The 27,608-nt window shown below is 38.5% G+C and overlaps 1 protein-coding gene across 1 annotated transcript; it reads left to right on the plus strand.

The window, feature by feature from the left end:
- The first annotated feature begins 1,411 nt into the window (after positions 1-1,411).
- si:dkey-237i9.1 (SEC14-like protein 1) lies at positions 1,412-26,853 on the plus strand. Its single transcript, XM_042342411.1, has 16 exons — positions 1,412-1,554; positions 2,502-2,604; positions 14,378-14,527; positions 16,091-16,222; positions 16,392-16,520; positions 17,500-17,740; positions 18,630-18,739; positions 19,485-19,674; positions 19,857-19,945; positions 22,578-22,648; positions 23,133-23,304; positions 23,411-23,545; positions 24,553-24,687; positions 24,836-25,087; positions 25,358-25,536; positions 25,821-26,853. The coding sequence occupies exons 2-16, from the start codon at positions 2,542-2,544 to the stop codon at positions 25,924-25,926; spliced, it is 2,154 nt and encodes a 717-aa protein (XP_042198345.1). The 5' UTR covers positions 1,412-1,554; positions 2,502-2,541; the 3' UTR covers positions 25,927-26,853.
- Positions 26,854-27,608: the final 755 nt, after the last annotated feature.

Here is a 27,608-nt window from a genome sequence, read left to right on the forward strand (position 1 = left end):
AGGCGAAGACTTTTTTTTCTTTCTATGATCTTTTAATATCGGTTGATCGCAGGGCAGAACAAAACTGACCTGGCCTTTTGAGAACGTCGATCGATGTATTTGTGCAGAAAATGGTTCCTCTTATTAATTTTAAGGAAAACCATCCCACGGGAAAACGTCTTGCATGTTTTCATTCAGACCAGTGTGTGCTTCCCACAGTGACATTTCTGAGATATTTATAATGCCAATATTTATTTCAGCAGAAATAGCAGCAAAAATGTGTCGCCTACTCGCTTTGCTGTAAAATAAAAACACAGAATTCTGCAAATCTGCCAGGACTTTGGACACATTGTGCTATTGTCAGATGGGACTATCAATGAGGCTCTCTAACCCAATAAAGAGGGGGGTGGAGGAGCTGTGCATGCAGTGTGTGTGTGTGTGTGGGGGGGGGGGGGGGGGGGGGCAGCTGTGTGTGTGTGTTGGGGGGGGGGGGGGGGGCAGCTGTGTGTGTGTGTGGGGGGGGGGCAGCTGTGTGTGTGTGGGGGGGCAGCTGTGTGTGTGTTGGGGGGCGCTGTGTGTGTGTGTTGGGGGGGCAGCTGTGTGTTGGGGGGGCAGCTGTGTGTGTGTTGAGGGGGGGCAGCTGTGTGTGTGGGGGGGGGCAGCTGTGTGTGTGGGGGGGGGGAGCTGTGTGGTGTGTGTTGGGGGGCAGCTGTGTGTGTGTTGGGGGGGGGGGGGCAGCTGTGTGGTGTGTTGGTGGTGGGGGGGGGGAGTTGTGTGTGTGTGGGCTGTGTGTGTTGGGGGTGGGGTGTGTGTTGGGGGGGGCTGTGTGGTGTGTTGGGGGGGGCTGTGTGGTGTGTGGGGGGGGGCTGTGTGGTGTGTGTTGGGAGGCGGGGCTGTGTGGTGTGTGGGGGGGCGGGGCTGTGTGTGGTGTGTGTTGGGGGGCGGGGCTGTGTGGTGTGTGTGGGGGGCGGGGCTGTGTGTGGTGTGTGTGGGGGGGGGTGTGTGGTGTGTGTTGGGGGCGGGGCTGTGTGTGTGGTGTGTGGGGGGGCGGGGCTGTGTGGTGTGTGTTGGGGGCGGGGCTGTGTGGTGTGTGTTGGGGGCGGGGCTGTGTGGTGTGTGTTGGGGGGCGGGGCTGTGTGTGGTGTGTGTTGGGGGCGGGGCTGTGTGGTGTGTGTTGGGGGCGGGGCTGTGTGGTGTGTGTGGGGGGCGGGGCTGTGTGTGGTGTGTGTTGGGGGCGGGGCTGTGTGGTGTGTGTTGGGGGCGGGGCTGTGTGGTGTGTGTTGGGGGCGGGGCTGTGTGTGTGTGTGTGTTGGGGGGCGGGGCTGTGTGGTGTGTGGGGGGCGGGGCTATGTATGTGTGCGTGTGTTGGGGGGCGGGGCTGTGTGTGTGCGTGTGTGTGAGACGTGCTGAGTCCGCTCTGACGTCACACAGCAGCCGGCGAGGCTGAGACGCGCAGGCGCAGTGGCCAGTCGGTGGCTCGGGGGCCGCAGTCACTGGCGTCGGGGTCTATCATCCGTTTGTGTCACAGTGTACGTCGGTGCGGGAGACATCCGGAGACGGGACAGTGAATGAACGGTGGGTGCAGTGGGTGGTGTTGGGGACCTACATTTTGAGGCGGAGGGAGTGGGGGGGGTTAGCGGAGGAGGAGAGACCGGGGTTTAGGCCGCGACAGCGATGGCGTCGGTGGATTCAAAATTCAAGCACTAACGGCCGCCGGCGCCCCGAGGGAGAGAGAGCGCGGTGTTTTGAAGGCGGCGGCGGCGGCGGCGGGGGGGGCGCCCTTTGGTGTGAGGGGAAGGAGAGAGGCGCCGCCCGTCCGCCCGCCCGCCTCGGGGGGTACAGGGGAACATCGCGGTCGCTCGCTTTATTTTGAACCCCGGGGTGTTTGTTGTTGTTGTTGTCAGCAGCCGGCGGCGGGTGTCGGACGGCAACTGCCTGTCACCGACCAGCAGCTCTCCTCTTCTCTCCCCCCCGCCCACTCTTCTTCCCCTCTTCTCTTCCCCCCGCCCCCTCTTCTCTCCCCCCCCCTTCTCTTCCCCTCTTCTCTCCCCCCCTCTTCTCTCTCCCTCTTCTCTCTCCCTCTTCTCTCTCCCCCTCCCCACTCTTCTCTCTCCCCTCCCATCCTCTCTCCCCCTCTTCTCTCTCCCTCTCTCTCTCCCCCTCCCCCTCCTCTCCCCCCCACTCCTCTCTCCCTCCCTCTTCTCTCTCCCCCCTCTTCTCTCCCCCCCCCCCCCTCTTCTCTCCCCCCCCCCCCCCCTCTTCTCTCCCCCCCCTCTCCCCCCCCTTCTCTCCCCCCCACTCCTCTCCCCCCCTCTTCTGCCCCCCCCCCCGTCTCCCTCCTCTCTCTTTCTTCCCTCTCTTCCCCCTCCTTTCTTCCCCCCCCCTCTCCCTTTTGGTGCTGAGTTGACAACTTCCTTGTTTGCAAGTTTTTTTTCTAATCATTTGAGAGATTTGGTTCCGTTTTAAGTCATTTCATTTATTTTCTCTCTCGCCCCCCCCCCCCCCCCCCCCCCCTTCTCCAGTTTCTTTCCAGGTACCTCTTAGTCCAAGTCTAGTGCAATCATGGTCCAGAAATATCAGTCACCCGTCAGGGTTTACAAGCACCCTTTTGAGCTGGTCATGGCTGTGAGTAAAACATTTTCCATAAATTTGGTTATTGCAATCAAATATAGAGCGTAGTTGATTATGTTTTTTCAAAAAAAATCTCTAACCACACAAGGACAAGGAAGTGCCCATTTGCCAAATTCACGTCATTTGCAAGTTTAAACGATATTCCTTTGTAATTGCATTGACCAGATATTTTAGACCAATTATCAAGAGGTTTTTTTCTAGGTCTCGATGTGCTAAAATGTGTACTTCCTGATGAATATTAAAATATTAATGGACTGTTCTTGTGCCGTCTTTGGAGACTATGGAGGAATATGTGTTTGCAGTATGTCAAGACTTTGGAAGTTTTAGAGCCAAATTAAACAAAAATGGAGAATAATAGTAATGGTTTGGGATTTCCATGTTCAATTCAGGATACTGATGTTTGTGGTATTACATTAGGATATTGGGTAAATTACACACAAAGGTGGGATATTATCACTTCTCCAGTTGATTGAATATGATTTTAAAAGTTATCAGAAATCTGGTTGGGATTGCAATAAGAATACAGATGAGAAATTCAGTGCCAAAGGTAACTTTATGTACCACCCTGCTAAATGCCTTATCTTGATCAGTGTAAGGTTTGCTGTTGTCTTGAACTGGAGGAAATAATTTTTGAGGAAAATGCCATTAGATAGCAGTAAACATTATAACACTTGATTGCTGGAGCAACATTTCTGAACCAACTGTAAAGGCAGTCAAATGTTTAGCTCGGTAGAATTCATTAATTCCAAGTACAGTATGTGAAGACTTGCAGAAGTAATTTTACCATTTGTTTTGAAAATAATGTTTCTTAGTATAATTTGGAGACCACTTAGAGTTACAAGTTGAATGCAAATGTATACTTTGAGGGTCTTGGCCAATTTTGATTATTAGTATGTCTTTGCTGATTGACAGGTGGGCTGTGGGCATTTTTTGACTGATGTGTTTGTGGGGGTTTAGAAATGTAGTGAGTTTAAGGAATTTGCATAGTCTTGTTGTTCATGGCTGTAGAGATACTCGTTTGCTAATATAATCTCCTCCTATAAAGGCTATGGGGGATATGATTGCACTTTCTGAAAAAATATTTTTCAGATTATTAAGTGATTGAGAATAAAGTGAATTGCTAAGAGGAGGATATTAAGGGTTAAATTCCAACTTTCGTTATGATTTATGGACGGAGATAACTTATCAAGTTAGAATTTGGCATACAAATCCAGTTCCTGTTAGAATGGGAATATCTGTAGCAAAACAGGATCCAGGTTTCCTTCTCGTAACTTAGTAACGTGTCTGCCAAGTTTTCATGAATATCTGTGCAGCTCTTCTTAGTCAATGTTTTGGGATAGTTTCATCGCCAAAGAGAAATGCAGAGTTATATTGTAGTGAAAAGGCTTTATTGAGAAAAAAAGTTTAAATATTTTAATCTTATCCACCCTTACATTATATATCTTTGAATGTAGGAATCCATTTAGGCTTCCACATCCAGTTTTCAGAAATTCAATATTAGATTGAAGTGAACAAATGGAGAGGTAGGGGACATAGTGTTATGATGATGTGCCCTGAGGTATTTTGAGAAACTTTTCTAAATTTTACTAAACCTACCATCGCATGCACTGGCACAACATCAGTGCTGCACTAATAGTTTGAACATATGATCCTTGCTCTCACCAAATCAATACGGAACACCTGTGACTAGATTCAACCTTGAGCACATGTAGTTAATATTTTGAACCATATTTGACTTATTTTATAGTATATTTATAGAAATAAATGGTACTCTTGAAACAAAGAAGCTATTCATGACATTAATTCTGTCAAGATAAAAGTAAATGCTTTGTTTAAGTAGGGCTATGAGGGATTCCTTCACATTGAGCTCATTATTCTAGGAATTCAGGTCAAAATTTAGGTTACAAGAATTGATATACAGAACACCATTCCTGATTCAACTGCTGCAGCAGAATTCCTCCTAAATTTTTCATAGAATAATGTAAACCAAGGTTAAATATTCAGGAGGTTGTCATAACCTTGATATTTTGTTGTTGGCAATTGATGTTTAATATATTGTAACTTATTAGTGCCCAAGAATTACATCAACTGAATGTGATCTATGATTCTAGCAAGGTTTAAGGAATCAAGGGGATTTTAAAATGCATTGCTTGTTACTTTTACTTTTCTATTTTTAGTGATAATAATCCTTGTATTTGATAAATCACCTTTTCATGTCGTTGAGACATGTCAAAGCGCTTCACAGAATATATTGTAAAGTGGAGTGACTATATTTTGTGGGGGAATCGTGGCAGCCAATTGCACATTGCAGTGTCCCACAAACAGTCGTGGATTCAGTGCCCAAATTATTTATTATTATTTTAGAAGGGATTATTACCCCCGAAAAGCGATCTGCAAATCGACCTATTTTTAGTAAGATAATTCTGTCCTTGTGCTGAGGATTTTTCAGGCTGCTACCTAAATTCTCTAAGGAATGCATTCTTTCCTAAAGATCCTAATTCATTGCTCTAGATAGTACTGTACTTTCATTGTTTAGTTCCTTTTTGAAATCCTTCGTAGTTCCTTGTTCCACTATATATTTTGATGCTTTTATGCAAATGTATGTCACTTTTTACTTCATTATTGTTTGTGGGACATTGCTGTTCACAAATTGGTTGCTGCATTTCCCTACAAAATATCCAGTTACTACACTTTACAGTGTATCCTGTGAAGCCCTAGGCATCCAATATGAAAGGCACTTTGATATTGGGTACACAGGAATTTCCATATGTAGGTGGGATGGGTGGATGTCGTTTTTTGGAAACAATGCTTTTAAGCATAGTAATGGGTTTATGCATGTGCCAAATACAATGATTATTATGTCTGAAATTTTTTTTTTAAATTGACTGCTTGTTGTTGAATTTTGCACATGGTAGCAAAACATATCCGCATCTAAATTTGTCAGACCATTCATGGTTCTAGATATCTTGTTCAAGTTTTCCTTCAAATATTTTAGATTGTGAGGCAGTTTTGTAATTGAAATATTTAATTTTGGTTTCACTGGGTATTGGTTAACATTACCTTGTATAAGAAGAATTTGTTAAACATTAAAGTTGAAAGAATTCGTAAATAAGCACATTCAATTAAGACATATTGTGAATGGTGTAAGGAAGGAATCAGTGTAACGGTTGAGTCATGTTTATATAAATACAACAGCAACAAACAACACAATTACATTTGTATAGTACCTTTCACATCGGGAGGACGGCCCAAGGAGCTGGACAATCAGTGTTTCGGACCCAAACTGGGGGTCGGGATCGGGGAAGGTGGAGTGCAGTGGGGGAAGGAGGGTGATCGAAGGCACGGTCGAAGAGGAGAGTCTTAAGACAGGATTTGAAGGAAGCTAGGGAGGTAGCAAGGCATAAATATACACATTTATAATAATCCTTGCATTTGATATAGCACTTTTCATGTCTTCTCGACGTCTCAAAGCGCTTCACAGAATAGAGTGTAAAGTGAATTGACTGTATATTTGTGGGCGAAACGCGGCAGCCAATTGCGCACAGCAGTGTCCCACAAATAGTCGTGGATTGAAAATGACCAATTTATTATTGTTTTGTTTTGGAGGGATTATTATTAGGTGTGTGGAGTAAGGGAACTTGCCCAAGGTTTCACCCTCTGCCTGGAATTGAACCCAGGTGTCTCGCTTGCAAGGCGAGTGCTCTAACCACTAAGCTACAGATTTCCACATTTATGGCTCTTCACAGAGTATTAATAAAATAATTGAAAGCAACACACAATGAAAAACATTTCTGGGGAGCAATATAGTGCAGATTCTATAGGTTTGCTTATTTTCTCAGAAATCTGAATAAATTGAATTCTTACATAAAATATCAGCACATTTCACTGCATTTTGTGAGGTAGTGTGTGCTGGCCAATGAATTGAAAAATCCAGGATTAGTCTGTTTATAGTAAATGTTACCCATACCAAAACTGGCCAGGTAAGTTTCGTACCTGGCCAGAGCCCTTTCAGTCATAATCCTAGCATTCGATATTGTGTCTTTCACATTGTCGAAACATCTTAAAGCACTTCACAGGATATGCTGTAAAGTGGTTTGACTATTTTGTGGGTGAACGCAGTAGCCAGTTTTACCACAGCAATATCTCACAAATGGCCATGGAATGAGTGACCAATTGTTGGCCAAGACACCAGGACAAATTATTCTCTTTCGAATGGTACATGGGATCTTTAATATCCATCTGGGCAGATATGACCTTGGTTTAACATCTCACCAATATAACACGCTCCCAGCACTGCATTGGCGTAGAGACTACATGTGTTCCAAGACCTGGCTTTGGGCTTGAATCCCCAAACTTCTGACTCGGAAGCAAGAGTGCTGCCAACTGAGCCATGCTGACAGTGATACAAGTGGTAATTCTAATGGCACCAGTTAAATATTACAGCAACATCCTTATTTGTACTAAAAACTAATGTACACACAGCCTTTGAGATTTTTCACGGCAGTATAGTTGTGCACTTGCAATGCAGTAGATGTGCTACAAGTGAACATGTTGAAACATTGAATACATTTATAGTAGGATTGGTTTGCCTCATTCTAAATTTTATTCATGAGTTGTTTTCAGTAAAATGTTAACATGCTAAAAAGGTACTTGAGAAATAAATATTTTTGGCAGTTTTTTTGCGTGCTTATATCAACACGCACATGACCGCGCTATTAGCTGATAAACACAGCTATCATTGTGTGGCAGCTGTTTACAGTATTAGCCACATTCTGGTCAGTGGTAGAATTGCTGAATGTGACAAAGATTCTGTTTTTATTACAGTCAACATCTTTGTAAACTGAAAAGAAATTTCCTAAATGCTGTAAAAGAATTACAACATGTTACCTTTAGCCTAAACCGTCTTAGTGATACAAGACTGGAATGGATCTAAAATATCCATTAAACTGTTTTTGTGAAATATCAATTAAATTGTACGTCCATTATCTGATGTAGTTGTTTTTAAACAAGGTTACTTTGAAGAGAACAGATTTACACTGTTTCCTTGATCGTTTGGGAGTGACTAACCAATAAAAGAATTTGACAATTTAAATCATAATTTGGATGTTACTTGCTTTCTACATTGGATGATTATAAATAATTGGTAATCACACAACATACAAATTGGCAACAGTGCTAACCAAAACAATTCAAATTAGAAATTATACTGTCTATAGTATTCGCACTGTTTTTTCTCTCTCAGAGTTTTTCTATCTCTCTCTTCTGCATTCTTTGTGACTTTCTTTCTTTGACTATGCCTACAATACGCACGGCCCACTGCTAAATAAATGCATATCTTTGGGTTCGTGGTTACTACGCCTGCCAGTTGCTTGCACAATAAATGCTGGGCCTAGTACCCTTGCCACCATAATGTGTAATTCTTTTTAAAAATGTTATATTCTTGCATTTATTCATGAGCAAAGGTTTTATAAGTTTATATTCCTAATCACTGCTACCAAAATAAGAGTAAAGAAAACTGCAAACAAAAGGCTACCAACAAAGTCTGCTGACATTCATCCACATGACCCAACCTCTACTAATGTTATTGGGTTGCAATGATTGGGAAAATAAACTTGCAAAGGGATTGTACATGCAATCTGACATCCGATTATGCCTCATATTACTGTTTTCGCAAATGCTTAACAAAAATACCACGGTGAGGCACTCCACTGGACGACATAGATTACTTTCGTTAAAGATAATTTCTACTCACTTCAACCTTGTAATATTTGCTGACTTCAGAATTGACAATTTACCTAATCTTTCAGACTAGTGTATTCCAGAAATATCACATTTTTATTTTATTTCCAAAGATTCTCAATTTNAAAAAAACACTTAACCTTGAGGAGATTGAGGATGATTATATAAGCCAGTGCTCTAAATTTAAAAAGTACGTATCCTCTAGTCATCTTGGGTCAGCCATAATGGCACATGGGGCCCCTCACATCTGTTGTATCACATGAAGCCCGAGAAATTAGGTCAGCAACAAGCAGCTGGAGCTTCTGAGGTTGCTTCAAATGCAAATTGTGGATCTCGCAGAAGATGAAGTGCTGCTGTATTTATTTTGTAAATGTTGAAGAAAGATTGGACAATCTGCCAATGAAGTAGGAGTTGATTCTATATGCCATGAGAAGCACATTATTATTATTGATTCATAACCAGCAGACTTTCTCTGTAAAGAACCCTTTCATTTATTTATTTTTAAAAATGAAGGTAAATCCCTCTCAGTGGCAATGCCACTGTTAACCATTTGCAAGGAATCAAATAATTAGTCATCTGGCGACAGCTTGTTGCCTAATTTTCCCTCCCAGAATTGGTATTGTGGTGTGGATGAAGTCATCAACTCAGCAGCATGGGGAAGTCAAACTTGTTTTCTGTGCAGTATTCTGTAATACTTAAAATGGGTTATTTTGTGCTGCACAAAATGAAGTAGGATTGTGTTTGGGAACAGGACACTAAACACCTTTTAACATGACTATGTTTCAACAATCTACCTCAACTTCAGAAGCATATGACGTTTCAAATTACATTTCCAACACTGCTGTCCTTACAGGATTTATTAAGTCAGAATGCCAATTTATTAATATGTTTGTGCTATTTACCTTTTTTAAAAAGCACTGGTTTGCCTTTGATTCCTATACTAGTGTCAGTAATTTTAATTTCTAGAATTTGGAGGAGGTTTCTGATTCCATAGTCTCTGGAGTGCTTTATGTATTCCAAAATAGTTGTTTGTGACACTTTTTGTTCCACATATATATTGATTGTTAAACTGATTAGTCCATTTAAAGTCATCCATTTCAGAAATAATTAACTATTACCACTGGCAATTACACAAAATCATTGCTTCTGGCCCTTCGTGAGATTTAACTGACGTAGTTCTAGCTTAAACCACGTCAGCATATTTTTATCAATTTGCAGTAGTTGAGCAAGTGAATCGCCTGCAGCAATTGTTTTTGTGTGCGTGGCAAGAGAGTTCCCTATTATCTTGCCATCTAGGTTAGATTTTGATGGAAGGTTTAAACATCTTTTTGGTAGTTATTGGCTCTGGAAAATGTTAGAAATTATAAGATCACAAGAGGAGTTGGATGAATAAGATTTGTTGGCCCCTTTATCTCCCTTCAAGTATGAAGATTTTTTAAAAAAATGAATAACGTGTCCTGGCCTGAACCACTCTTCCTGGTATTTCTCTGGGTACCAAAATACTTCCTGGTTTCTGTTTTGAAATTCCCTTTGAAACCCGTAAACCCATGACCTCTTGTGTCTTGGTGCATCCCAAGCCATTGTTTTCGGTTTACTATTTCAATCCATTTAAAATTTAAATCCTGTGCACCTCTATAAGGTCGCCTCTGTCACACGCCCTCAATTAAGAAAACACAAAAAAAATTCAAATTTTTAATCATTTACTGCGTTTCACCCATAAAATACACAGTTACTCCACTTTGTAGTATATTCTATGAAGAGCTTCAAGACGTGATAAGGTGCTATATCAAATGCAAGCATTATTATTATCGTTATTTTGTCTAGATTGCTGCCCTGCTCACTTAACTTGTTCTGAAATCTATATATAATCATGGTATAAATTGACTACAAAACGTATCAGCTAAGGATCAAGACATTTTTTGTTTGCTTTGGCACAGCAACTCATTCAGAAAACGATGGTCTTGTGAATAATTCATGATTTGGTGGTGCTCACGACTAATTCTAGCTCTTAAACATTAAGTGCTTTTAATTTGGAAGTCGTCACCAAAGTCAGTAATTAAAGAATTCAAAATTGTTCACATTTTTAATGAAGATACAAATTATTTGGATTACTAATTTACCAATTAAGTAGGTGGTTTAGTTACAATGTACTTGACCTGGATTTTTAAAAGTTGTGTAATCAGAAAGCGATTCATTTTATAAGTCATCATTCTATATTTATACATTGGGAAAAAGAATGGATCATATTGCCTTGAGCTATGCTACACAGCCCCGAGAGAATGTAAAGATATGAATTGAAAATAATTAGGATTGACAACAGCTGGGACAGGGAATTTATTAACATCGTGAAGCTTTAATGCACAGATGGTGTCAGTAATTTTGCAGAAAACATGCTACAAACTTGCATCAGGGAGCACCTGAAGGAATTATTTATTCAGAAATTATTTGTTAAATGCAACATTGCTTGCACACAGAAAATATATAATTGTTGCTGGTTGTCATTAAAACCACTGTATTGTGTCTTTTTTCAAATCCTTCACCGGATTCACTGTAAAGTGTAGTAACTATTTTTAGGTGAACACAAATAAGGTTGGCCTTGGGGTTGTTACTGCTATACTGAATGATCAGACATTTAAGCATAAGAAATAGAAACTGTACATGATTAATAAAATGGGCTGTTTTATTCGTCACATAGTCCTTTTGTTAATTAATTCTCAACAAAGCAAAATAGCATAAATTCCCATCTCAAGTTTCCATCCTTTGTTATTGCCTTGGGATTTGTGCCCTTTTTACATCAGCATATTTATAATCAAACAAATAGAAAGAAAACATATTAAATTGAAATTAATTTCTAAAAAGACATCCTCTTAAATTAACAGGAATTGTCTATTCTGTAGCATTGGTTTGCAGTAGTAGATAGCTTACGTTTATATGTTCTATATGTATAGAATAGCTACAAGAGCTCTTAAAGCCCAGCACCGCACACAGACCCAGAGAGAGACACATACACCGAGAGAGACGACACCCACTCACAGACACGTTCTCAGAGAGAGACGCACACTCACATAGAGACACTCGTAAACTCATAGAGCGACACACACAGGCACACCCACAAACACACAGAGGAGAGGGAGACACAGACACATTCACACAGACACTCACAAACAACAAGATTACATTTGTATAGCGCCTTTCACAGTCCCAAGGCACTGAGAGAGACACAGACACACACACACTCACAAACAGAGAGAGATACAGATACACACGGACACTCACAAACAGAGAGAGACACAGGCACACACAAACACTCACAAACGCATATAGAGAGACTGCAGACAATCATACACTCACACACACAAACACACAGAGAGAGACACAGACATTCACAACAGCGGGGGCTCCGAGTGAGGCCCATTTGCCGCTCGTGTCACGCATGCACATCCAGAGCCACCCAGGCCACAGTGGCTTCAGGTAAACAGCCAGAAGGCCCGGACTTTGCAGCCGCACTTTTCTATTGGCCCCAGGTCATTGCTACTTTAAAGATCTATTTATCCAATGTTCCATCTGACCAAATAATGTAATGGCGACGTGTCAAGTATATTATGGTATTGGTGAGAGAGATAGATTGGGTATGGGTCTTAAAGGATCGCTGTAAAGAATCGCCAGCACAGAGATGGTGAGCTGAATAATAATCCTTGCATTTATTATAGTGCCTTATCACGTCTTCGAGACGTCTCAAAGTGCTTCACAGAATGTATTATAAAGTGAATTAACTATTTTGTGGGGAAAACTGTATATTTTGTGAATGGTCTTCTGCGCTGAAAATTTCTGTGGTTCTATTGCAGTCCATTTTTTAAAAAAAAAACAATTATGTGGGTTGTATCCATAGCCTGAGTAAAGTGGGAAATAAAGAAACCAATAAACCACACTGATTCAAGAGAGGAAACACAAGTAATGTGGCATTTATATTACAGAATGACTTCAGGAAGCAAATCTAGAATGTTGACTCCAACCCTCAAGTGATATAAAATTGCTGATTATGTTGCGGGTGGTATCTACAGCAGCAGGAAATAACATAACTAGAAGCTTATACATCTGCCTTTTGAACAATTTATCTGCAGCAATATCTTCTGTAAAAGTCAATTGTAGGTCAGTGAGCAAAAATCATTTCACTGGGCTGTGCAGGTGGGATGAGCTGCTCAACTTCTTTATAATATAACTAGGTCAGTATGGCAAATCCAAGTGTATGTATATGCCATCAGGGACAGCACTGCCTCGTGAGGTGCCCATGGCAACTTCCCCCATTAGTTGTTTACTGTATAAACAGTAGAACACACATTTTGCAAAGAAATTATACTGCTATGGATGGAATGTTTGGTTTACCAGTTAGTCTTGATACACATTTAAATAGGACTAACATTAGTTTGTGCTAAGTGATCATTTTCTTCACTCTCTAGACTGTCCAGATTTTACGCTTTCTTTGTCCTCACACCTCTGTACTGCTCAAAAATTAGTCCTGAGTCATGTGGGAAAACTTTCATCTTGAAAAGAAATTGCACAATTCAAATGTACTGGTTGATCTTTTCAAGCTCTCAGAATTGCTGACAAATTTAACGTCTCTCGTCGAGTCGATGTTCACATACATAAGTGTGGTCAAATAAGAAGTGAAGTCCTGTAGCTCAGTGGTTAGAGCGTTTGGCTCGCAATTGAGAGACCTGGCAGGGTGAAATGTTGGGTAAGTTTCTTTACTCCACACCCTTCTGTTTAGCTAGCGGTAAGTATAAATATAGCACAAATGTACAGTCAACTCACTTTACAGTATCTTCTGTGAAGCGCTTTGAGATGTCTAGAAGATGTGAAAAGCGCTTTATCAAATGCAAGGATTATTATCTACTTGCTGGTATTTGGCGATATCTCACTAAATCTGGTCTTTATAAAAACACTAATTGTAACATATGCCTCTTAGAATTTCAGCAGAGGGATTTTAAATAATTAACATAAACATTTTACTTTGCTTCCATTGGATTGCTTAATAATTCACTTAGTCATCAAGTACTTTACCTTGTGTATATATAATCTGCCATAAATATAATTTCAAAAGCCTTTGTTTAATACTTGCATCATTATCAAATGTACTGTCCCTGAAGGAAGTCAGAACTTTAGGAGAGCTGATGTACCTTGTGTTGCCAAAACAACTAGCGTTGTTCTGTATGTTAAGAGAGTTTTTTTTTCTGGATGATTTACTTTCTGAACGAACCATAAGAATTTTATTTGTTTGTATATAAACCGTAGTAAACAGATACCCTGGTTTTTTTTCAAATTTCTGCCATGTTACCTACATGGAGGAAGGGAAGTTTGAAGGACGGGTAGGTCTCCTTCCATGCAACGTTGAACCTTTTCAACTTTATCTTGCTGTTTCAGCTGATAATTGGGTACTTGATGTTCAGCTGGTTTTCCGGAATTTGTAGATAGTGGATTGAGCCACTGAAGAAATGATACTAGACTGAATCTAAACATAGATGTACGTTGACAAAATAAAATGTGTGCGTACTTTATCAAAGATGCAGGTAGTAACTGGTTTCAAACAACTGTGACAGTCCAGTATGAAGAGGATGAAGGGACATTTGCTGATTCACAATTAGGCTGTAATAAAAGGTCACTTACCTGGGTATAATGTGTTGGTCTTTAGTTAAACTAACTCAAGTACAAATAGCTTGTCATTGTGTCAACTAAAACCTGATCCATTCTAAATTCTTACCGATGAGACCATTTCTGGTGAAGGACACTGATAGTTGGGTAAAAATGTTGTTTGTGCTATTAAGCTGATAGTGTGGTGTTGAAAAACAGTGTTGATGTACATGGTTTAAAAAAAACATTTCCCACACTTCAAATAGTACCTTCTTTGTTGCTCTCCTTTGTATTAACTCTGGAATGTGGCCAAGGTGTAGCCTTTCCAGTGTGACTGTGATACTTTTATCTTGTTTATCAGAACAGCTACATTTTTAATTCTCTATATTATTTTCATTAGGCTTATGAAAAAAGATTCCCAACATGTCCACTCATCCCAATGTTTGTTGGTAGTGATCTCGTTAGTGAATACAAAAGTGAAGACGGTGCTGTTCATATTTTAGAAAGACGTTGTAAATTGGATGTGGATGCACCAAGACTACTGAAAAAGGTGAGTTTAGAAAGTATTTTGGGTTCAAAAATGTACATTATAGTGGAAATCAATGTAATCAGCTGAGGCTTAAAATCATGATAATTTTTATGATATTCAAATGAGTTTTTCAAGTTGTAATCCTTCTCGGAGCAGATATTTTTCTGAAGCTATCTGCCGTAGAAAGAGGGATTTTTATGAACCAGTTGATGTCTGTCCTGTCCAGTATTACTTAGCAGAAAAAAATATTTTTGCTTATTTCTTTTATTCTGATCAGGTGGTGCTATTGCAGTGAATGTTGCCCTCTGCTTTAGTTTGATGTTCTTTGAAAAAACATTGCTTACCGTGAACTTTAGTCCAGGTTACTTTTTGGCAGAAGGATGATAGGCGACAAATCACCTGAATGTTCCAAGAGCAGAGGACAAGAGTTATGTAGAGCAAACAAGAGCTATGTAGAGCAATTGTCTTTAGCACAATGTTACCATCTGCTGTTAGAAAAAGGTGCTGCACTTTTGGCCCAACAATTCAGACTTCAAACATTACAAGTAGCTGCATATCCAAGACATGGAAAATTCTTGAATTACTTGTGCAGCAGCCAGATCTTAGTTTCCTTCTGCCACCCTCTTCCGTTATTCACTGCTCCCTTCCTATTCACATTACCAGATTTTTGCCACAATAATCTACCACAGCCGTCGCCCATAGTAAAACAAGTTCAAGCAATATATTGTGACGTTAAATAATCCTTGCATTTGATATAGCGCTTTTCACGTCAGGAGGACGTCCCAAAGTGCTTCACAGAAGACACTGTAAAGTGTATATTTGTGTATATTTGTGGGCGAACGCGGCAGCCAATTGCGCACAGCAATGTCCCACAAACAGTCGTAGATTGAAAATGACCAATTTATTATTGTTTTTGGTTTTGGAGGGATTGTTATTAGGCTCTGTGTGGAGTAAGGAAACTTGCCAAGGTTTCGCCCTCTGCCTGGAATTGAACTCAGGTCTCTCGCTTGCAAAGCGAGTTCTCTAACCACTGAGCTACAGGACTCCACATTGGAAAGAGGAAGAGTGTAATAGGCATTGAGTGTGGAGGAAAAACAGGTCAATATGACAATATCATTTTTCCTAAATCCCACACTTCAAATAGCACCTTCTTAAAAGCTAGCTATTTGATGTATGGGATTTAGGAAACGTGGAACTATACAATTTAAAGCAAATGGTAATATTTGCTTTTGGTATGTAGTTTCTTCTAATTTTATTATAAATGTTTTAGTGAATGTTTTACACTAGTGATTGTGTGAGCAATCGAATGTGGGTTGTTTGTAGTTTTTAATGGACTGAATTAATTATTCGCTCGTAATTTATAAATGGTTTAGACATTCTTTTACCTAAATGGCACTCTATAGACGTATGTTGATGCATTTTCCAATTCCCTTTTAATGCTGCTATGACTAAAATGTTGATACTGATTAACTGTCAACTTGAAATATTTGCAGCTTGGTCAGCAGTTCACGCAATGATTGTGTTTCAGAGTAGTGAAGTTTTATTTGTCGTAGCTCTTTGGTTATTGTTGTTATCATTATCTAGATCGCAGGAGTTGATTACATCTACTTCGTCCAAAAGAATTCACTGAACAGACGGGAGAGGACTTTGAAGATAGAAGCCTTCAATGAAACCTTTGCCAACAGAGTTGTCATCAATGAATTTTGCTGTTACACTGTAAGTTATCGATTTCAAAATGTATTTGAATGCAGTATCCCCACTGGAAAAATATAGATGCAGTAAATGGAAATATTTGTCCAGCATGATTTTTTTTTAAAAAAGAGCATTTTGGCTTTTAAGCATTACTGTTAAAAATCAACATTTGTGTTTCTAATTATACTGACAGGTTCACCAAGATATTGAAGATTGGACTTGCTTTGAACAATCAGCAAGTCTTGACATCAAGTCTTTTTTTGGTTTTGAAAGTACCGTTGAGAAAATAGCAATGAAGCATTACACCAGCAGTATTAAAAAGGTATGAGTGTTTGGAAACAGCAGTTGTGAATAACTGCCTATTTTGTTACTAACCAAGTAAGTTGTATTAAATAAAAATTGCATTGTCTCAACTGTGCTGGAGGCGACATTAATGAGTCATTAATATGTGAAATCAAGAATATAATCAAGATATTTTGGCTTGTTGGAATAATTCATCCACTTAACATTTTTGACAAAGCCAATATTTGTCACTTCTGATTCTGATTACTTGTCACTTTTGATTCTTGATTGTTTATTAAGTGCAAGGAATGATGTCCATTTAACTCAACTTCAGTCCTGATTCTTGCAGTGTTTTATTCTTGGATTTTAATTTCAGACAGGAGCCATGTATGCAACCATGTTTTTTTATATAAAATATATACTTTTGTGAGGCTATGTTCCCCACTTTATTTGTTTTTCGACCTCTGCATTTCCAGCCAATAAGACAAACAGGTCACCTGCATCCAGACAGAAATTCTGTTCTGGCTGGTCAGACCTACATTCCACCACTATTGTGGCACAGTGTGTGGGTGATCAGCATGCCGTATCACTTAGCCACCCCCTCTTCTCCAGAGTATTGACAATGTGGAAAAATCTGTCTTGAGAACCAGCCTGATCAGAATGCTCTAACACTGTTTAAAGACTAAGTGCGAACCTTGTTTGCCTCAAGGTATTGATGTCTGTGATAACAGATAAGACCTTTTCTTGTGTGTTTTCCTAGACATCAATAGCTTGAAACAAACACACTTTGACTTAAAGACCTGATATTGCAAATATATTGAAATTTAATAATCCAATTGCTATTACGATACTGGCACACAGATAACATATATCTTGTGCGTACTTTGGCCCTAAAAGTTCTCCTTTAATGGACTTAAATTCCAAGAAAGCATACTACTTCGTTCTTACAGTTGTTTACATTTTATATTGAATGTTTCACCATTTCATTATAGTATAGGTTACATTTTTACTTTTTGTAGGGGAAGGAAATAATTGAATATTACCTGAAACAATTAGAGGAAGAAGGAATTACTTCTGTACCACGGTGGACCCCGACTGTTAGTAATCTAGAAATGCCAGTTCCTATCCAGAAACTGGCCTCATCCCCAGCAATGGCCATACCTGGCAGAGGTGACGCTGTTGGAAAGGAAGGACATAATAACAAAGACCTAATTACTGCCTCCAACAATTCACCTGATCCTCTCACAGGAACACCAGATGGTACAGCTCTAGCACTTTACTTTGCTGAGTGTTGTGTTGCATCACCTTGTTTGCATTTATTCATTAAGAAGCATTTTCATTTTTTATTATGTTCACGTATGTTCATAAGAAAATATGCGTATTTTACGTCTCCCATTTTTCTTTTTCTTCTCTGGACTAGATTTGGATAATGATTTAACCAAGTGTCTGCTTTTATTCTTTGCAATATTCTAACTCATGCCATTGAATTTTTGTGGATCCAAAGCTTCTATCCTTATTGTTTAAGCTTCAAACTTTCAGAGTTATATTGGCTTGCTTTGCATTACTTTTATTTTGTAACAAAAAAAATGCTGCAGAATGTATTTTGTAATATTTGGTCTAAACAACAACAAGATTACATTTGTATAGTCTAAAGCGTGTTTATAAAAAAACTGCTTGTTTGCAGAGGTTTCTATGTCTCCATGGAGCCAAAATAGTAGAGTGTATTTAATCAATTCAAGGATATTTGTTTCTCTTAATAATTTGAACTATCTTACCATAAAATTAGATTATTAAACAGTATAGTTAAATTTACGATACACAAACTTTACAAGTAGTTTATGCAATTTGTACTTGCAACATAAACTGCTAGTAAACATGTTTAGTCATTAGCTTTTCAGTTTTGAAATGTCAGATTCTGACCTGCAAAAGTGTCCTGTAGTCAAATTTGAAGAATATGTAACAATATGTAGGAATTAGTTAGATTCTGTGAAATAGAAATGCTACTGGAGTGCTCATATGGGTAATGAAATAATCAGTTATCTTCATTTAAAATCCATTTTTAAAAGAAAATGCATAGCTACCTATTAACAGATGACTTTGATCATCTTCCTTGTCATTTGTATGATGTGACGTTCTATCTGCATTGTAGATAAACTGGAAGCTGATTACATTGAGCGATATTTGGGTGATTTGACACCACTACAAGAGAGCTGTCTCATTAGGCTTCGAACATGGCTGCAGGAAACACACAAAGGCAAGGTACGTACTTGACTGTAAAGTTGCCTGCTGAAATAGCAAGGAAATGGTACATCTGGTAAATAATTTTTATTTTTTTTCAAGCATACAAACCCCAAGTCAAAGTTAACAAACATAATTGCATGTATCCTAGTCGGGTTTTATTTAATGTAAACATACATAGCCCATTAGGCTACATAATACTGATTATTTTTTAAAAAGCTTGTCGGGGTGCAGTGAAATACAGTTTTGTCTGGAAACAATATTTCTACTAGAGAGATATCTTGGCTGTTTTCTTGAGAAATCTAATAAAGAGCTGAGAATCCCAGAATTACACTTCCAAAATTAAGAGTGGGAGATGACGAGATAAATTTATGATTTAATAACCTGTATATTGTAGCTGGAAGGTTGCTGAGGGCGGTAGAACAGTATTAAAGTTCTGGAAAAGAATAAGTTAGAGGAGACAATGCTATGAATCTTTATTTGAATACCATAACTATGTAAATTAAAACACTAGAATAAATGTGGATGGCTGCTGATTTTGCTGTCAGGTGCATTTTAAGAAATTGAAATTTCTGTAACTTGTGATGGGAGTTTGACATTCAAATGTGAAATATGAACAAATTCTGTTCGGAGTAACTAGTTTGTGAGAAATAATGTGATGTAGCTTTAGAAGAAAGACATTGGAAGCTTTTATTCAGTTGGTTGATAAGAACAGTGCCTTAACTTTTCAGGTCAGTAAACATATTTGCTTTGGGTGTATTTTCAGATACCAAAAGATGAGCATATTCTGCGATTTCTAAGAGCACGTGACTTTAATATTGATAAAGCACGAGAGCTTCTGTGCCAGTCTCTGACATGGCGCAAACAGCACAAAGTAGATTACCTTTTAGATACCTGGACACCACCTCAATTTCTGCATGATTATTATACAGGGGGCTGGCATCACCACGACAAAGGTTAGTCTTTGTAATCGATCATTGCAAGCTTAAATTTCTATTTGATAGCAGTACATTTGTTTCAATGTTTTAGTTATTACAAGTTGTTGAATAAGTGATTATTTGGCTGTAATTGATGACCTTTATTGCTTTATTTATTGTAAAGAAATCAATGTCATTGCTGTAATGATTTTTTTCTTCAGATGGACGACCCCTATATATTTTGCGTTTGGGGCAAATGGATACCAAAGGTCTTGTCAGGGCCCTTGGAGAGGAGGCGTTGCTTCGACATGTAAGTATACTGTAAATACTGTGATAAATGCTTCAACAGTTAAAAATGGACAATAGAAAGTTTAGGTTTCCATTAGTTTCTTTGTGCATTGTATGCAGAAAAGTTACTCGCATCAGAATCATTGCATGGGGCACTAGCCCTTTATTGACTTGACTCACAAAGCATATACAGAACTAAAACTAAAGCTTCAGTCCTGGGTATATCCTGGTCCCCAGACCTTCAGGTAGAAGATTTGCCCACAAATATACAGTTAATTCACTTTATAGTATATTCTGTGAAGTGTTTTGAGACGTCTCGAATACATGATAAGGCACTGTATCAAATGCAAGGATTATTATTATTTTTATTCTAGAGGCAACTAGTGCCATGACTGAGGTCATTCTCCCCTCAACACTTAGTGTATCCCAGATATGATGCAGCTCACCATCCCTAAATAAATGCATGGATAAAGTGCCTCTTGGACATTTCCTAATCTAAGCAAGGACTGCAAAAACATCAGAGATGGAAAACACAAGGATCTATGGCTCCTTGCTGTGGGCCTTTAACACATAACTCTCTTCAATATCCTCCCCCACCCGCCCACCCACTTCAGCTGTAGGGAAAGGCTGAAACCCCTCATTAGCTTCCCGAATGCACTCTTGTTAAGAGTTCTCATGAAGCTCTTAGCACTTCAAACCATGAAAGTTGCACTTTAAGCAATAAAAAAGCCACTCGGAAAAGAGCAATAAAAACAATTTAAATATTTTGGATTTTTTTTATAAAGCTTTTCTGGTATGGAGAGAAATGGTGATTAATTGCATATGCTGGGAGCAGATTACAATAATTTAATATTGCTCATACAAGGTTTGCTGAAAATTAAGTATAAAAATGCACTTTGCAATCAAATACATTATCCTAATTTGACTGACAGTGACAGCAGAGATCACTTCCCGTGACTTTGTAATGGCTGTACTGTATAACGCTTTGTTATTCACCTTCATGCTGACTAGAACAATTTTCCAAACTCCCCTTTATTTAGTGTCTTGCACTCTAGTACCAGAGAGGTCAGGGAAGTAAGTCAGCTGCCAGGAAAACTGCAGAGAGCACCGGTTGAACTGCAATATACACAATAGAGATGGTTTCCAGGACAGCACAGAATGAACACAGAAGCTTGCATGTTCCTTCAGTAAGTTTGCATATCAGTGTCAGAAATTGATGGCAGACCTGCTAATCACTGGTCACGTGTGCACTCCAGTACAGCAAGTGTCAAATGGGAGGGAATGGGGAAAAAAGCAGATCAAGTAGTGAGCAGACAGGACATTCCCAATATAAATGTGAAGCCCACTTGCAAAAGTGTGCCATTTCCTATGTTCTTGCTTGATCTTTTCCTGTTCTCTTCCTATTCCTTTTCCTATTTTGGAGGCATTTTGCCGACAAAATATACAGTCAATTCACTTTAGAGCATATTCTGTGAAGCGCTTTGAGACGTCTTGAAGACGCGATAAGGCATTATATCAAATACTAGGAATATTATTATTTCTCAATTGTGCATTCTCCCTAAGTGTAACAACCTTCCTTATTTCAAAGACTATTGCTCAAATGCTTTGCTGCAGAGTCATACATTTTTCAAAAAATTGCACAGATAATTGCACAGGATTTTTCTTAAGAGAAAATCCAGTAAATAAAATTCAATGTTTTCCATAAAATTTAGCGTGCAAGTAAGTTGCGCCTTCATGCAAATTGTATGGCCTACAAAATTACGGTTCCGATTTGCACTCGTCCGGGCAATATTTTGCCACTCAGCTACCCAGTGCATTATGCAATTACATCTGTTTTACGTTAATTGCTTTTGCTGTTTTATTGCTTAATGTAAATGTCATAGTATTGGGCCTCCCAGTTGAACAGAGAAATGCTGTTTAAACAGATAACTCAATATGGAAACTTGACAACCGATCAGAACTGCCAAGTGGCGCATGAATCAATTGAATATTTGAACATCAGTGTTAGATTATTGAGAAGATGGAACAATATTAGCAGGAAGATAGATTTGTAATTAAGTAGATGTGTGACTTTGTTTAACATTTGTGTTTAGCTTTGATTTTAGGAATAGTTAAATTCCATACCTTCCCATCTTAAAGCTTTAGGCTTCTAATTTTGTAAAGGAAATTAGCAAAGTAATTTTAATTTCATTCTCCCCCTTTTTTTCCCCAAAACGTAATATTTTTCTCTGAAGCATTGTCCAAATAACCGAGTCATTTAAAATGCAGCTTGTAAATGTAATTATTTTTATTAAAGTTAAATTTGTGGGTGACTAGTTGTCCTCTTCAAGTGAAGAACCACGATACTTTTCCAATTTGGGGATATAGTATTCAACATCAGCATCTCCAGTGGTGGCTCTAAAGATGACACGAAAAATTATGTTGCCTAAAAATGCCCCCTAATGCTAAACCAAAATAGCCCACATGAGTAGAATTTTGGAACCCACTCAAAATAGCCAAATCAGGTGATTATCCTGTCAGACAATTAGACTATTGACAGAATCCGTGGTAGTTAAAATAAAGGGGGAGGGAAGAGAGAAAGAAACTGACTGACATTCAGAAAAACTTAAATTCAGAATAAATAAGTTGATGTGGTACTCTTGATTTCAAATCAGGTTTTGTCTATCAATGAAGAAGGATTAAGACGATGTGAAGAAAACACAAATGTGTTTGGAAGACCCATCAGGTAATCTCAAGATCCTTCTGCTGAATGTCTTAGTATGGAGTCCTGCAGCTCAGTGGTTAGAGCGCTTGCTCGCAAGTGGGAGATCTGGGTTTGATTCCCGGCAGTGCGAAATGCTGGACAAGTTTCCTTACTCCACACGCCTTTCTTTACCAAGCAGTAAGAAGGAGCCCGGTTGTCAAGTCGATTGGCAGATTGCTTTTCCGGAAGTAATAATTCCTTGAAACAAAATTGGTCACTCAATCAACGACTGTTTGTGGGACACTGTTGTCCGTGTTTTCCCCACAAAATATACAGTCAATTCACTTTACAGTATATTCTACGAAGCACTTTGAGACATCTCGAAGACGTGACAAGGCGCTATATCAAATGCAAGGATTTTTTTTTAAAGAGTCAACTGTATTTAATTTTTGATTCATCAATGCTTCTTATTAGCTTATTCAGCCTTTCGTGAGTGTCATTGTTTCTTTGTGTCTTCTTTAAATAGTTCCTGGACATGCTTGGTAGATTTAGAAGGTTTGAATATGAGACATCTTTGGCGTCCTGGTGTTAAAGCACTCTTGAGAATCATTGAAGTGGTTGAAGCTAACTATCCAGAAACATTGGGTCGACTTTTAATTCTCAGAGCACCTAGAGTGTTTCCAGTGCTTTGGACTTTGGTACGTCATTCTCTGATAAACAAACTACACATTTGTATTGTAATTTTCAAATCTTTTGTTGCTGTTTGTGTGAAGAACTGTCATTTGCTATCATGTTTGATTGCAGGTCAGTCCATTCATCGATGACAACACAAGAAAGAAATTCCTAATCTACGCAGGAAATGATTACCAGGGACCTGGAGGACTGGTGGATTACATAGACAAAGAAATCATCCCTGATTTCCTTGGCGGAGAATGTGTGGTAGGAATATACAATAGCAAAAATGTAATAGAATTTAGTGACAATTTATCAAAGCTAACTGAAAGAAGCACTGAAGGGTATAAAACTGAAGCTTACAAGTGGAAATGGATGTCACATTGAACTGTATTTAATAGCGATCAGCAGTTTCTTTGAGGCATTGTCTGTTACCAGTAATTTTATGTGACAGCAAATCTGCAGTTGCCTGCTACTTCACTGGAATGAAAAATGATTGCAGTCACTGATTAAACCAAATGGTATGACTTTGAAACAGTAAATCTGCTTGGGAATTTAGAATGTGGAAAATGATTAGAGACAGATTCATATGATGATGGATATGTATCTCAGGTAATATAAATTAAACTGTCACAAGACATGCTTGATTGCGCAAGTATGTTGCAGGCTTCTCTATACCGAGCTGTTCAGTATGTAATTTATTCCACAATGAGATAGACTAATTAACTCAGGAGTACAATTGTATGTTTCTATGTTGAATAACTTCTTCAAAGACTAGATATCAGGTTTCCTGTTGATACCAGTTATTTTAGTTCTGGACAGTTTAATTTTTCATGTCGTCTCCTAATAATCAGTTTTGAACACTCAATTACAGAAGTAACATCAAATCCATCAAGAAAGACTTCTCACTAGTTGATATTAAAGATAAATTTTATTTTATATTTGGTAAGACTGGTATCTGACACATGCACGGACCCATTACTATGCTTAAAGAGTCTCCAAACCAAACTACTGGAGGTTCTACAGATGCATTTTTTCTATCTGTCTGGCATGGATTATGCACTATCTATCCAGGGGGATGCACTTTGAATACCAAATATCAGACAGTTCAGGTACAGGTGGGCAAGAATCAAGTAGGGACCCCAGAGTATGTATTGGGTGGTGTATGTAGATACAAGTCAGGACTATTTTCACTAGAGTAGGAAAGGTAAAGGAGGAATTTCACTGAACAGTATCATTAAAACCAAAACTCTTGCTTATTCTTGTTTTTGTAGTGTGAGGTTCCAGAAGGTGGTCTCATTCCCAAGTCAATGTATAGGACAGCAGAAGAACTTGATAATGATGACATCAGGCTTTTGACAGAAACTATTTACCAATCTGCAAGCGTTTTCAAAGGATCACCTCATGAGGTAAAGATTTTGTGCCGGAAAAGTTGCAAATAAAATTCTTAATTCTTTAATGTTTTGTAACAAATGCTACAACTTGAAAGCTTGTTTGCAATTTAATGGGTGAATGCAGGCAGCGATGTTTTATATTTTGCGTTAACATTTTTTTCAGATATCAATTGAAATTGTGGAATCCTCTTCTGTGATAACCTGGGATTTTGATGTAGTAAAAGGTGACATTGTTTTTAACATCTATCACTCAAAGAGAGCACCTCAGCTTCCCAAAAAAGATACTCTTGGGGCCCATGGGATAACGTGTCCTGGGGGCAATAATGTGCAACTGATCGAAAAATCATGGCAACTGGGAATGGACTATAGCATGGTTGAATCTCCGTTCATCTGTAAAGAAGGAGAAAGTGTACAGGTTAGTTTTTGAGCGTTTAGAAAATGCATCTTGGTTTGGCACTGTTGAGTAAAATTTGGACTAGATCTCAGTATTTAAAGAATGATATTGACACACTGCTTCTCCCACAAAAATATGGTCAATTCACTTTACAGTATATACTGTGAAGCACTTTGAGACGTCACATTATTTACACTGCTGCAATGCACAATTTTCACACAAATTAATATGATTTTTGTTTTTCTGAAGCGATGGGTATGGATTTTATAAATTCAATGTCTTTGCTTGCAGGGATCACATGTAACAAGATGGCCTGGTTTCTACATTCTGCAATGGAAGTTTTACAATATGCCTTCCTGTGCTACAACCAACCTGCCTCGTGTGGATGATGTACTGGCAACCTTACAGGTTTCTTCACATAAGTGTAAAGTCATGTATTACACGGAGGTCATAGGATCAGAGGATTTCAGGTACCAACTGTATTTTGTCCTGTCTGTTTCAAGAAAGTATGTGAATCTCATATAACAAACCCCCCAAAAATTGAGAGTCAGCTATTTCAATTTGTCAGATACAATTAAGTCTCGTCTGATTTTTTTAGCAACTGTTTTTTAAACATTAGTGGTCTTATGAGGGTTTTGAATTTGCTCCCAAATGGGTGTGCAAAGAATACCTTATTTTCATTTTTGTGATGGGAAGAGTTATTAAATAAATCCCCTCTCAGCACAGGAACATTATAATACTGTTTTTATTTCAGGGGCTCGATGACCAGTCTTGAGTCCAGTCACAGTGGATTCTCCCAGCTCAGTGCTGCTACCACATCTTCCAGCCAGTCACACTCCAGCTCTATGATCTCCAGGTAGTGACACAGAATGCCAGCAATCAAAAGTACAAGGCAGGACCATTATATTGATGGCAGCTGATTGGAATGATGGTGCATCTTTGAAAATATATGTATATATATATATTTAACTCTACTAATGGAATCAGCACAATCAGCTCATTTCAGTTCTTTGTATTTTAGTTTTCTCCTTCACTTATGTATCCCCGTGTATCCATAATTTACAATCAAGAGATTTGTGAAATACATTCACCGTTTTTCATCTTTTAGTCAAATGCCATGAAGATGTAAATGTTTACAGCACTGTAGTTTCTAATAAGATATACTGCTTTTTTTTTTAAGTACTGTACTCTGAAACCTGTCTGCTCTGGAAATAGTTACTGAATCCTTGTGGAATGACTTACTTTAGGATTGTGTTCATATAATGCATTGAAAAAGCACAAAGTTTAAAGAATCGAATATATTGTACTTATTTTGAATTTATCACTTAAAAAAATAATAGTTGTAAAAAATTAAAGTTTATAATGTGAATTGTTACAAGCACACAGATATGGATGGTGTAGCTTTTACACTAAATTGGAAGAATAGATTCTTATAAGCATGATGTAGTTTTCTTCATATTTAAAACCATTGTTATAACCTGCTTAAACATAGTCAAATCTAAACATTTCATCTTTGTTAAAGAGCTGATCTTTAACTAACAATTTTTCTGTATAATTTCTTTATATGATTTATTTATCTATGTTTAATGTCCTAACACCAGTCGTGTTCTCATGACATGAAATCATTGTCTTGACATTTCCGTTCTGTCTACCTGTAATGGTATGTTACATATCAATCTTTGTTTTTGGAGCAATACGTGTTACCACTGGGTTGGTAACAAGTTATTCAAATATTCCTTAGATAGTTTCTTTTTAAATTAATAAACTTCGAAACTGATATGTTATTATTCAAGTCTTTGTATTGCATTTTATTTCTCTACTTTTAAAATGGGATTCTTGCACAATCCCAATTATTGATGAAAGGGGTATGTTGTTTATCAATAGCTAGTCACTTCGTGACATAGTGCCAACATGCCACCAATTGTCTACAACTGCTATTTTGTTTTTCTTAGGTTTTAAACAAATAACAGACCTTTGAGGAGCCCAGGCCTTTTGAAATAAAACCGCATTGGAAATATGCGTGCTGCAGCAGATGTTGACTGCAGCACAAATGCGATACAACCTCCGCAGAGATTCAAAAGGGAAAAAAAACATGAGACAAATCCCTAATGAAGCACTTCTGCTTTCTAAAATAATTTATGTAGTATACAACACCGTTAATCTTGTTTGGGGAGGAAAGAGGAGTTTACATTTGTTTTCATACACCTATGTCCACTGAAAGTCTACTAAAGATTGCCCACCAGATGGTGCTGTATTACTGAAAGATGAGGAATTGATGTCTGAAAAAAGATGTATAGATTGTGCTGAAACACCTGATATTTAGTAGCCAGGTCCTACTATCATAAGATTGCACACGATGTTTAGATAAAGTAGGCCCTTTTGGCCTTTTGATTTCTTTCCAGTCTCCTTTGAAACCTCTTGAGCTGTACGTTTAGTTGGAAAATCTGATTTTATCAGCAAAGCCATGAATTTCAATCGTAATCACCATGAAGAGATTTCAACAAATTGTTTTTAATATTAAAGAGCTGATCACACAACCAGC

The sequence above is a fragment of the Callorhinchus milii genome, unplaced genomic scaffold (assembly GCF_018977255.1).
Source record: "Callorhinchus milii isolate IMCB2004 unplaced genomic scaffold, IMCB_Cmil_1.0 Scaffold20, whole genome shotgun sequence".
Taxonomy (NCBI): Eukaryota; Metazoa; Chordata; class Chondrichthyes; order Chimaeriformes; family Callorhinchidae; genus Callorhinchus; species Callorhinchus milii.